We start from the raw sequence: 14054 nt of genomic DNA, 5'->3' as shown, positions 1-14054 counted from the left end.
TCTCCTTGGTCACACAAGAGAGGACCAACAATGCCCACCTCCGCAGGTCTTTGCTTCCACCAAAAAGGGGTGCCACTGATTCACCCTGGAAGCCCTTCAGTCAAACACGGGGAAACTGCTGTTAACAGTTCCGGCCTAGACCCGTGGGGGAGTGAAGGAAGACTCAGGCTTACCTATAACCATAACCTCCCTGGGTCTTGCCTGCCAGACAAAAAAAGGTTGCAGGAACTCCTTTCCCGCCTGTCTTCTCTATCTTCCTCTTAGCAAGGTCGCCAGCTGGGTTATTATATCTGCACCCCAGCAATGCAGTTCAGTGGGTGTATTATATATTGTTTGTAGCCAGAAATGTATGCTCATAGAGAAATATCATAAATGGAGGCACACTCAAACACAGTAATAAAATGTGTGGATTTACTGATGCAAATTACATGAACACACACACACAATCACAAGTAATACATGAATATGGAATATGGATAATGAGTCTGGAGATCGTCAGCCTCTTCTTCCACGACCATCCAACACTCCTTCAACTGGGCAGGAAGACAGGAGTCTCACACTCTCACAGGAGGGCCTCTTCACCACGTCGGCGCCTCTTCTTCACTGTCCTGCCATCCATACACACTGTCCTCTCTGACAGTCCTGGACACAAGCTGCCTTGCAACCTATTCTACTATTAAAGTAATAAAGTCTTGCTGCCACATACACAAGCAAATATTGTGGCCTAACTAGCCTACTCATACAAGGGGTAATGGGAGGGAAAATGATCTACCTTACATTCCTGGCTCACGACGCCTGTCCCTCGATGGTGTGAGGTTCCCACGCTTCCTTGGGTCGATCCTTGACGATCCAGGACGTTCCACAGGTCCTCAGGTGTCGTGAAGCCTTCGCGTCGTCGCCGTTCCAATCCCTGAGATTCAGCTGCCCCAATCCTGGTTCATCGACGGGCGCTGAGCTGATCACTATTTTTCCCCACACTCGCCTCTCCCACAAGGCGTTGCTCCTTGTCCTAGGCACGGTGTCTTCCTTCCAAGATTCTCAGTGGAAGTGACCCCAGTCACAGCCAGGCCTGCCCGCCCACCTTCCAGACCTCAACGTCCAGCCAGCGGCGCCGCCCAGCGTCGTCGCCGACTATTTTCCAAGTTTGGCACTTCTCTGCTCACTGAACTTGGTTCCTCTTTCGCTTCCCAGAAGCGCAAGGTCTCCAATAACTATGATGGGCTGCGATGGCCAGCTCAATCCACTGAACAAGGCTTGCAGAGCCTCCAATCCTTGGGAGCAGACCGAGGCGCGTCCTGTCGCTTCCAAGGTCAGAACAACTCTGACGTTGGCGCCGCCCGGGGCACTCGGTGACGTCATGGCGGGCCCTGATTGGTCGCCCGCGACCTACGTCGGCCAATCCGCGATCGGCAATGTCCCTTCCAAAAGGTCATATCTGCCGTAGGGGATACTGTTTCATTTTATAACAGGGCGCCAATTTTCCTTTATTTACAACTTATAATATAACTTCCTTCCCTTAACTGGCAGCCGGTCTGGTCGCCACATATATCATTAGACTCCCTGAACCCCAGAGAATCAGTAGGGAGAGCTGATATGACTCTTTAAGCCGGCAAACGAAAGAAATAGGAGAGGGCACCGTAACAATATATATATATATATATATACAGTGTTGGGGTTTCACCTCTCTTACCCTTACTCTCTAGTCTGGGGTGAGCAATAGTTATGCTCAAGGTAACTCACCGTAGCCCTGCGGGTCTTCCCTCGATCCTCACGGCGCCACTGCACGCCAGGAGAGTCTCCCAGTCAATCTTAACGGCCTCTTATTAAGAAAGAGTGAGAACACGACTCGTTCACCTCGACTGTCGTGTGCCCTCCCCAACAATAGGGCTCTACGGTTAATCACAAAGTCGCCAATTGGTGTTTAAGGTGGCCAATAACACCATCAGTGGACTGGTGTATTCAGTGGTAGCCTTGGCAAGGTCACACTCAAAGATCAGGAATCAGGCAGGTACTTATTGTTATCACTCTATGCTTACAGGTATAGTATAGCCACAAGATCAATGGAGGGGATGATAAAAACACAAAGAGAGTCTTGTATTTTACTTAAAATGTATGAAAGATGTCACAAGGCCACACAATAATCATAAATCAACTGATCCTGACTCGGCCGGTAATTCCCACGGATATTATGCGATCACTAGAGGGCAACACTCTCCCCCTCCTCATCAAGTGTCAAGAACAGCTGATTGCAATGGCCTCTCCGCGCGAACTTTGCTTGTTTTCTAGATTCACGCGCGCTGTTCCTTTAAATTTTCCAATATTACTAGAAACTCGCACACTCGATATTGGCTAAATAAACCGGATTACTCAGTTACACTGTACTCAGGCTCAAACAGTCTTTTCTACAATCAATGCTATAATGATTCACTGTAATGGCTTCACATTGTTCCTCACTCAACAATATATTATAAACTATTAACACTGGAGTTTTCAGTATTTTCTCTCGTTGGCGATAACGCAATAATTCACTGTACTCACAAACGATTATTCACTGAATGAACATAGACATATATATGGTATATAAATCAATCATCAATACATGGAAAATAAATAGTTTCTGGGCACATAGCCTAACCTCCACATACTGGCATAATCTTATATATAATTTACCACTATATGTTCATATCAAAATCTATAGAAAGATATACACAACACAGTAAATTTATCACTGGTTCCTGGTGTCTGTACACACCAATAATCAACATGAATATTACAAGTACTCTTGATAGTACTGTCTAGCACACTGGTGCTTTACCGTGACATGGGTGAGACTTGCTCACGACATATAAAATCTTCGGGCTAGATAATATAGCCAAATAATATAGCTAACTAAAGGGGAATGGGGAGGGAACTAGAACCACCTACTTCACCCTATCCTCCGATGAGAGTCGAGATGTAGCTCCTGGTCCTCGTGTCGGGAACGCCCCCACACTTCACGTCGTCGTGTCCTACCAGAGCCTCTCGTCGTCCCACCGTTTAGCGCGTCGTCTCCGTGCCTCCTCACTGCAGGTCCGTCCTCCTCCTTGACTTCTTGAAGGTTGGAGTCGGTCTCCTGGCCGTCGTCTTCTCCCAGCAACGGCTGTCGCCTACGTCTCAGCTACAGTCGTTCGGTTTCCCCAAATAGTCCTCTCTTCCTCAGCTACCCAGTGGCTCTGTCAGCCACTACGCTGTCACAAACTGGTGAATTGCCACAGACGTCAACATACGTCACTGCACGGCTTCACTGCTACTGGCACAGTACCTGACTGGAGCACTTGTTGCTCAAATAACCGTCAATTCCCTCTTCTGGTTCAACACATGAACTAGGGAAGACTTCTCAGAGTACTGGCGGACTTCAGGTGACGCGTAAATCCACGGTAGTGGGAAACAGCTGTCCGACAGACAGGACCACTCGTCGCACGTCCGACCTCTATGACGTGTCGTGTATGACTGATGGCGCCAGCCCGGCGCGCTGGCCGGACCCCCTTCCTTCGTGACGTCACTTTTACTATGGGAGGTTTTCATTGGCTCCCGGTTCCACACTGCTGTCGGTGACCAATCCGGTGCCACTGACGTCACACGGTTTTGGCGGGAGATCAGAGAGGCCAGCGCCATCTTGGCTCCCTAAAGGGCCTAAACCACAGGCCAAAACATTACTATTTCACAAATTTCTCGGCTCTCCGAGAACACTTCACTCTCTCCCATACATCAAATTGTAGCCTGCAACGTAGAGAACGCTTGGGAAAAGTAGACATGACTCTTACTGCAGGCGTGGGAGAATTATAAGGGGGGGAACTCCGTCACATACCCCTCCCCTTAAAATAAGAGTCATGTCTCGTTAGTGTATGCGGGATAGGGCGTCCGCTACTACGTTTTCCTTCCCCTTGATGTGTTTGATCTCCAGCCGGTATTCTTGCAGTAACAACGCCCACCTAGTTAGACGTTGGTTGGAATTCTTCATCTTGTATAAAAATGTGAGAGGGTTGTGATCGGTGAATACTAGGACAGGTCTCGCCCCTCCTCCCACGTATACATCAAAGTGCTTCAGGGCCATAACTAGCGCCAATGCCTCCTTCTCAACGGTGCTGTAGGCCCGCTGGTATTTTACGAACTTCTTCGAGTAGAAGGCAACTGGCCTATGCACTTCACTCCGTTCTTGAGCCAACATGGCCCCTATTCCAACGTCGCTGGCGTCCACGTACAGGATAAAACCGGCTGAAAAATCTGGAGATATCAATACTGGGGCCTCCGTCAACAATTTCTTGGTCTTTTCAAAAGACTCTTGGCAGGCCTCTCCCCATCTCCATCTTACATTCTTGGAGAGTAGCTCGGTTAGGGGATGCGCTACCGTGGAGAAATTCCGGCAGAACCCACGATAGTACCCTATCATTCCGAGGTACCTGAGCAACTCCTTGCGCGTCTTGGGCACGGGGTATTCCTTTATGGCTGCTACTTTGTTATCAACTGGAGTGACTTCACCTTGGCCGATGACAAAACCGAGGTACTCTAAGTGAGCTTTCCCAAACTCACTCTTGGCCAAATTTACAGTCAGGTTAGCCTCCTCTAACCTCCTGAATAATTCCCCAAGTCTCTCCAGATGCGTCCCCCAATCGTCGGCGTACACGACGATGTCATCGATGTAAACCGTGCATCCTACTGCACCCCTTAACAGCTCGTTCATCATTCGCTGGAAGCAGCTGCCGCTGTTTTTCATGCCGAAGGGCAACACCTTGTACTGGTACAGCCCATCAGGAGTCGCGAAAGCTGATATCTTCCTGGCCTCAGGAGTCAGGGAGATCTGGTAGTACCCCTTGAGAAGATCGACCTTGGATACATACCGTGCACTGCCCACCTGGTCAATGCAGTCACTCACTCTTGGCATGGGGTGAGAATCCGCCACAGTGACGGAGTTCACCCTCCTGTAATCTGTACAAAAGCGGTATGTTCCGTCGCTTTTCCTCACCAACAGGCACGGGGAACTCCACTCACTTTTGCTGGGCTCCGCAAGGTCGTTCTCAAGGAGGTACTCCACCTCCTTTCTCATCAGCTCTCGCTTCTCTGGGCTCACCCTGTACGCGCTCTGTTTGACGGGCCTGGCGTCCCTCACCTCCACCTCGTGCGTCACACTCCGGTGTCGTCGGGGCACGTCGGTGAAGAGGGAGGCATTTTTTCTCAGTAGGTCCGTCAGGTCCGCTCTCTGTTGCCCTTCCAGATGTGACAGCTTGTCCTTGATGTTTGCCAGACTCTCAGTGTTGGTGAGACGGGTGCCATCCGCCCTGGACCACTTTCCTTCCTCCTCCGGGAGTTCTTGGTCCACCTGTACGCACAGAACTGTCTTTTGCTGGGGTTCCCGGGTCATCGTTCCTTCCTGCCTGGCGGTTCCTCCTTCCACCGTGAAGAAGGGTTTCAGGCGGTCCACGTGACACACCTGTTTCTTTCGGGCTCTGTTCGACTTCCCAATTTCGTACGACACCGGACCCAACCGTCGCAGCACTTGGTATGGTCCCTCGAACCGTGACTCGGTCACCCTACCTTTACCTGGACACAAGACCATTACTTGGGACCCGACCTGGAAATCCCTCTGTGTAGCTCTCTTGTCGTACCATTCCGACATCTTACGCTGCGCCTCCTTCAGGTGCTTCCCAGCCAGTTCCTTAGCCAGAGTGAGACGTTCTTTAAACTTCTGGACATATTCGTTCACCGTTCCCACGGTTGCTGCCGGTGTCCATTGTTCCCTCAGCATGGACAGGGGACTTCTCACCTCGTGTCCATACACTAGCTGGAATGGTGAGAATCCTAGTGACTCTACCACCGCGTTGCGTATGGCAAATAACGCGGGGTATATGGCCTCATCCCACTCAGCCCCCTGTTCTGCGCAGAACACTCTCAGCACAGTTTTCAATGTGGAGTGGAATCTTTCGATCGCCCCCTGCGACTGCGGTCGGTAGGGCGACGATCGAATCTGAGTCACTCCCCATCCTGCCATCGTCTGTCGGAACCACTTCGACTGAAAAATGCTTGCGCAGTCTGTTTGGATCTCTTTGGGCATCCCCACCCACGAGAAAAACCGCTGCAGTTGGCTGGCTACTCCTTGCGATGTTAAACGTCGCATCGGGACGGCTTCCGGAAACCTGGTGGAGGTACACATTATTGTCATTAGGTAGGTGTTCCCTTTCCTCGTCCTTGGCAAAGGACCCACTCCATCAACTAGCAGACGCTCGAAAGCAGGCCCAAACGCCGGAACAGGGATCAATGGGGCCTTCGGTATCGCGGACTGGTTCTTCCCTGCCCTCTGGCAAGGTAAGCACGTCTTACAATAGCGTCTCACCTCGGCGTCCATACCTGGCCAGTAAAAGTAATCCCTGATCCGTCGCAGCGTCTTAGTCACTCCCAGGTGGCCTGCAGAGTCCACGGAGTGCGCTAGGTCCAACACGGCCGCTCTGCACTGGGCCGGCAACACTACCTGGCGCCTCGTGCTTAGAGACTCTTCCCCGGCCTCCACCCTCACAGGTCTCCACTGCCTCATCAGCATTCCGTCTTGAAGGTAAAAATGGGTAGCCTTCTCAGGGCCAACACGTCCTCCTTGGGCCTCACTAATCAAATCGGGGAACTCCTCCTGCTGCAACTGTTCAAGACGAGTGCGATCTACCCCTAGAGAACTGGTAAGGGTCACCTGCAACTCACCATTTGGGCTATCTTCGCCCTCCGCTCGTTCTCCGGGTTCCACGAAGAGGCGATCTATTCTCAGGCTGTCAGTTGTCTCCTCAGCCCCATCAGATCCACAACCTCCTTGTTCTTCGCGTCGTCTTGGCATCACAGCACAAACTGGGAACGCCACCGGTGCGATTCCCTTCTCGTCCCCACAGACGTTCAACTCTCCGCCTGTCTTCCTGTATTGTTCTATGTACTCTTCGCCTTTCACGAGATGTGGGAGGACGTATCCTCCACATGCGTCATTCCCCAAGATGACCTGCGCCTCCATCTTGGGCATTGATGTACAGACTCCCACCACTAGGGTCTGGCAGCCATAGTCGGAATCTAAAGTTACCTGGTGTAGGGGCATCCTCACTGGGCCTCCCACAGTGGTCACACTTGCTACCCCCACACTGGTACTTTCGTAACCCTCGGGGAACAGGGTCTCACTCACCAGGGTAAAATCGGCCCCAGTGTCTCTTAAGATCTTCACAGGGATGGGGTCTGCGTCCCCCATCCTTACGGTTCCTTGACACACGAATGGGTGAACTTGCTTCTCCCCATTTAGCACGGGTTCATCCCGCACTCCCTCGGCCCTCTGGTCCTCGAACATCACTAAAGCAACGTGTCCCCGCTGCTTAGGGCGTCTGCATTCCCGCGCGACGTGTCCGGGTATTCCGCAGTTGTAGCAGCGGCCCCTCGGCGGAGACCATCCGCCACCGCTCGCCTTAGCACTGCCTCCAGAGGCCGTCGCACCCTGTGTCTTTCCCGAACCGCTTGTTGACTCCTTGGTCGCAACAACAGCTCCCGAGCTCTCCGCATGGTTCTTCTTGATCGGTTCTACAGCACCTTTTGTCCCTCGAGTGTTCCAACTTGAGAAATGGGACTTGGGAGAACTCGTTCCTGCCCTCCATCCATCCGTCCTTCTATAACTCCGATCGTTTCCGACGTATGCGGGTGGTCGGTTCTGTCCCTCTCGGCGTGGGCGTAGGGCTTCCTCTAGCATGTCGGCCCGGTCGGCTGCGGCCCTCAGGTCCTTTATGTCCGCCTCCTTTACCCTCATCCTGATCTCAGGAGAGAGCACGGACATAAACTTTTCCATGGCCATTAGTTCCTTGACCTCTTCGACCGACCTTGCTTCTTCAGAGTCCAGCCACTTAAGGAGCTTTCTTTCTATGTCCCTCGCCGTCTCCGCATACGATTTTCCTGGCAACCGGGTACATTCTCTAAACCTCTTTCTGTAACACTCTGGCGTGAGCTTAAAGGAACGGAGCACAGCTCGTTTTACCGCATCGTAGTTAGTGCATTCTTGGAAGTCGAGCATGGTGAAGGCTTGGCGAGCTTCCCCTGTGAGCCTTCCTTGGACCAACTCCGCCCACTCCGCCCTCGGCCACCTCTTCATAGCAGCAACTCTCTCAAAGTGATCGAAGAAACTTTCGGCTTCACTAGGCACAAAGACCGGCAGGTCTCGTTCCCTCACTCGTCGGTCTTCCTGTGGCGGGGCAGGGGCACCTAGTCCCAGTTCAGCTCGCTTCAGCTCCACCTCCTGGTTGGCTTCTATTTCCATTTGTCTCAGCCTAACTTCTTGCTCTCGTTCTTCCCGGCGTAGCTGTGCTTCTCGTTCTTGCTCTTCCCGGCGCAGCTGTGCTTCTCGCTCCTGTTCTTCCCGGCGCAGCTGTGCTTCTCGCTCCTGTTCTTCCCGGCGCAGCTGTGCTTCTCGCTCCTCACGCTTCATCTGTGCTTCTCGCTCCTGTTCTTCTTTGCGCAGCTGTGCTTCTTCTCTCCTCAGCTGCGCTTCTGCTTCCCGCTCTTCTTTGCGCTGCTGCGCTTCTCGCTCTTCTTTGCGCTGCTGTGCCTCTTCTCTCCTCAGCTGCGCTTCTGCTTCTCGCTCTTCCTTGCGCTGCTGTGCTTCCAGCTGCAGCTTCATTATTTCCAGCTTAATGCTGTGCCTGCTGCCGCTGGATCCCCTGCTGCTTCCACCAATACTCAGGTGTTCACCCTCACTGGCAGGTGTTTGGGGCCGTTCCTCCCCCAAAGCTTCGTCTCGAGCCTTTAGCTGAGCCATTATCTCTAGTCTTCTTTCACCAACTCGGGCCGATTTCAGCTTTATTCCAAAATGATCCGCTATAGCCTGTAACTGTGCCTTGGTGCACTCTTCCAGCACCTGTTCGTCTCTAGAGTCAATAAACCTCGCTACTTTATCATCCTCCATCTTGTGCTACGAGTGATAACCTTCACCTGATCTCTATCACCACTGCCAAGTACCACTGCAACCTTTACTCCGATCCTAATCCTGGCAAGGTCGCCAATGTTGGGGTTTCACCTCTCTTACCCTTACTCTCTAGTCTGGGGTGAGCAATAGTTATGCTCAAGGTAACTCACCGTAGCCCTGCGGGTCTTCCCTCGATCCTCACGGCGCCACTGCACGCCAGGAGAGTCTCCCAGTCAATCTTAACGGCCTCTTATTAAGAAAGAGTGAGAACACGACTCGTTCACCTCGACTGTCGTGTGCCCTCCCCAACAATAGGGCTCTACGGTTAATCACAAAGTCGCCAATTGGTGTTTAAGGTGGCCAATAACACCATCAGTGGACTGGTGTATTCAGTGGTAGCCTTGGCAAGGTCACACTCAAAGATCAGGAATCAGGCAGGTACTTATTGTTATCACTCTATGCTTACAGGTATAGTATAGCCACAAGATCAATGGAGGGGATGATAAAAACACAAAGAGAGTCTTGTATTTTACTTAAAATGTATGAAAGATGTCACAAGGCCACACAATAATCATAAATCAACTGATCCTGACTCGGCCGGTAATTCCCACGGATATTATGCGATCACTAGAGGGCAACACTCTCCCCCTCCTCATCAAGTGTCAAGAACAGCTGATCGCAATGGCCTCTCCGCGCGAACTTTGCTTGTTTTCTAGATTCACGCGCGCTGTTCCTTTAAATTTTCCAATATTACTAGAAACTCGCACACTCGATATTGGCTAAATAAACCGGATTACTCAGTTACACTGTACTCAGGCTCAAACAGTCTTTTCTACAATCAATGCTATAATGATTCACTGTAATGGCTTCACATTGTTCCTCACTCAACAATATATTATAAACTATTAACACTGGAGTTTTCAGTATTTTCTCTCGTTGGCGATAACGCAATAATTCACTGTACTCACAAACGATTATTCACTGAATGAACATAGACATATATATGGTATATAAATCAATCATCAATACATGGAAAATAAATAGTTTCTGGGCACATAGCCTAACCTCCACATACTGGCATAATCTTATATATAATTTACCACTATATGTTCATATCAAAATCTATAGAAAGATATACACAACACAGTAAATTTATCACTGGTTCCTGGTGTCTGTACACACCAATAATCAACATGAATATTACAAGTACTCTTGATAGTACTGTCTAGCACACTGGTGCTTTACCGTGACATGGGTGAGACTTGCTCACGACATATAAAATCTTCGGGCTAGATAATATAGCCAAATAATATAGCTAACTAAAGGGGAATGGGGAGGGAACTAGAACCACCTACTTCACCCTATCCTCCGATGAGAGTCGAGATGTAGCTCCTGGTCCTCGTGTCGGGAACGCCCCCACACTTCACGTCGTCGTGTCCTACCAGAGCCTCTCGTCGTCCCACCGTTTAGCGCGTCGTCTCCGTGCCTCCTCACTGCAGGTCCGTCCTCCTCCTTGACTTCTTGAAGGTTGGAGTCGGTCTCCTGGCCGTCGTCTTCTCCCAGCAACGGCTGTCGCCTACGTCTCAGCTACAGTCGTTCGGTTTCCCCAAATAGTCCTCTCTTCCTCAGCTACCCAGTGGCTCTGTCAGCCACTACGCTGTCACAAACTGGTGAATTGCCACAGACGTCAACATACGTCACTGCACGGCTTCACTGCTACTGGCACAGTACCTGACTGGAGCACTTGTTGCTCAAATAACCGTCAATTCCCTCTTCTGGTTCAACACATGAACTAGGGAAGACTTCTCAGAGTACTGGCGGACTTCAGGTGACGCGTAAATCCACGGTAGTGGGAAACAGCTGTCCGACAGACAGGACCACTCGTCGCACGTCCGACCTCTATGACGTGTCGTGTATGACTGATGGCGCCAGCCCGGCGCGCTGGCCGGACCCCCTTCCTTCGTGACGTCACTTTTACTATGGGAGGTTTTCATTGGCTCCCGGTTCCACACTGCTGTCGGTGACCAATCCGGTGCCACTGACGTCACACGGTTTTGGCGGGAGATCAGAGAGGCCAGCGCCATCTTGGCTCCCTAAAGGGCCTAAACCACAGGCCAAAACATTACTATTTCACAAATTTCTCGGCTCTCCGAGAACACTTCACTCTCTCCCATACATCAAATTGTAGCCTGCAACGTAGAGAACGCTTGGGAAAAGTAGACATGACTCTTACTGCAGGCGTGGGAGAATTATAAGGGGGGGAACTCCGTCACAACAGGTATATATATATATATATATATATATATATATATATATATATATATATATATATATATATATATATATATATATATATATATATATATACATATATATATATATATATATATATATATATATATATATATATATATATATATATATATATATATATATATATATATATAACTGAAAACTCACACCCCAGAAGTGACTCGAACCCATACTCCCAGAAGCAACGCAACTGGTATGTACAAGACGCCTTAATCCACTTGACCATCACGACCGGACATAATGAGGTGATAGCCGAGGCTATTTGAACCACCCCACCGCCGGCACTCGGATAGTTATCTTGGGCATAGCATTTTACCAAATCACCTCATTCTTTGGGGCACACGTCAGGAACACAAATGCGAACAAGCCTGAATGGTCCCCAGGACAATATGCAAATGAAAACTCACACCCCAGAAGTGACTCGAACCCATACTCCCAGAAGCAACGCAACTGGTATGTACAAGACGCCTTAATCCACTTGACCATCACGACCGGACATAATGAGGTGATAGCCGAGGCTATTTGAACCACCCCACCGCCGGCACTCGGATAGTTATCTTGGGCATAGCATTTTACCAAATCACCTCATTCTTTGGGGCACACGTGAGGAACACAAATGCGAACAAGCCTGAATGGTCCCCAGGACAATATGCAACTGAAAACTCACACCCCAGAAGTGACTCGAACCCATACTCCCAGAAGCAACGCAACTGGTATGTACAAGACGCCTTAATCCACTTGACCATCACGACCGGACATAATGAGGTGATAGCCGAGGCTATTTGAACCACCCCACCGCCGGCACTCGGATAGTTATCTTGGGCATAGCATTTTACCAAATCACCTCATTCTTTGTGGCACACGTGAGGAACACAAATGCGAACAAGCCTGAATGGTCCCCAGGACAATATGCAACTGAAATCTCACACCCCAGATGTGACTCGAACCCTGGGAGTATGACTCGACTCTGGGAGTATGGGTTCGAGTCACTTCTGGGGTGTGAGTTTTCAGTTGCATATTGTCCTGGGGACCATTCAGGCTTGTTCGCATTTGTGTTCCTCACGTGTGCCCCAAAGAATGAGGTGATTTGGTAAAATGCTATGCCCAAGATAACTATCCGAGTGCCGGCGGTGGGGTGGTTCAAATAGCCTCGGCTATCACCTCATTATGTCCGGTCGTGATGGTCAAGTGGATTAAGGCGTCTTGTACATACCAGTTGCGTTGCTTCTGGGAGTATGGGTTCGAGTCACTTCTGGGGTGTGAGTTTTCAGTTGCATATTGTCCTGGGGACCATTCAGGCTTGTTCGCATTTGTGTTCCTCACGTGTGCCCCAAAGAATGAGGTGATTTGGTAAAATGCTATGCCCAAGATAACTATCCGAGTGCCGGCGGTGGGGTGGTTCAAATAGCCTCGGCTATCACCTCATTATGTCCGGTCGTGATGGTCAAGTGGATTAAGGCGTCTTGTACATACCAGTTGCGTTGCTTCTGGGAGTATGGGTTCGAGTCACTTCTGGGGTGTGAGTTTTCAGTTGCATATTGTCCTGGGGACCATTCAGGCTTGTTCGCATTTGTGTTCCTCACGTGTGCCTCAAAGAATGAGGTGATTTGGTAAAATGCTATGCCCAAGATAACTATCCGAGTGCCGGCGGTGGGGTGGTTCAAATAGCCTCGGCTATCACCTCATTATGTCTGGTCGTGATGGTCAAGTGGATTAAGGCGTCTTGTACATACCAGTTGCGTTGCTTCTGGGAGTATGGGTTCGAGTCACTTCTGGGGTGTGAGTTTTCAGTTGCATATTGTCCTGGGGACCATTCAGGCTTGTTCGCATATATATATATATATATATATATATATATATATATATATATATATATATATATATATATATATATATATATATATATATATATATATATATATATATATATATATATATATATATATATATATATATATATATATATATATATATATATATATATATATATATATATATATATATATATGTTCGCATTTGTGTTCCTCACGTGTGCCCCAAAGAATGAGGTGATTTGGTAAAATGCTATGCCCAAGATTACTATCCGAGTGCCGGCGGTGGGGTGGTTCAAATAGCCTCGGCTATCACCTCATTTTGTTCGGTCGTGATGGTCAAGTGGATTAAGGCGTCTTGTACATACCAGTTGCGTGGTATCTGGGAGTATGGGTTCGAGTCACTTCTGGGGTGTGAGTTTTCAGTTGCATATTGTCCTGGGAACCATTCAGGCTTGTTCGCATATATATATATATATATATATATATATATATATATATATATATGTCGTACCTAATAGCCAGAACGCAATTCTCAGCCTACTATTCAAGGCCCGATTTGCCTAATAAGCCAAGTTTTCATGAATTAATGTTTTTTCGTCTACCTAACCTACCTAACCTAACCTAACCTAGCTTTTTTTGGCTACCTAACCTAACCTTACCTATAAATATAGGTTAGGTTAGGTTAGGTAGGGTTGGTTAGGTTCGGTCATATATCTACGTTAATTTTAACTCCAATAAAAAAAAATTGACCTCATACATAATGAAATGTGTAGCTTCATCATTTCATAAGAAAAAAATTAGAGAAAATATATTAATTCAGGAAAACTTGGCTTATTAGGCAAATCGGGCCTTGCATAGTAGGCTGAGAAGTGCGTTCTGGCTACTAGGTACGACATATATATATATATATATATATATATATATATATATATATATATATATATATATATATATATATATATATATATATATATATATGTCGT

General features: G+C 48.8%; 1 protein-coding gene across 1 annotated transcript in view; it reads right to left on the bottom strand.

The window, feature by feature from the left end:
• LOC138351162 (A-kinase anchor protein 5-like) overlaps nt 1–6853 on the bottom strand; it is a 25313-nt gene extending 18460 nt beyond the window's left edge. The window contains exon 1 of the mRNA XM_069302799.1: nt 6724–6853. Coding sequence (XP_069158900.1) covers nt 6724–6853 — 130 coding nt within the window. The remainder of the gene's footprint in view (nt 1–6723) is intronic.
• Nucleotides 6854–14054: the final 7201 nt, after the last annotated feature.

Source organism: Procambarus clarkii, chromosome 48 (assembly GCF_040958095.1).
Source record: "Procambarus clarkii isolate CNS0578487 chromosome 48, FALCON_Pclarkii_2.0, whole genome shotgun sequence".
NCBI lineage: Eukaryota > Metazoa > Arthropoda > Malacostraca > Decapoda > Cambaridae > Procambarus > Procambarus clarkii.
The sequence above is the reverse complement of the archived record's forward strand: the minus strand, read 5'-3'. Positions and strand labels throughout refer to the sequence as shown.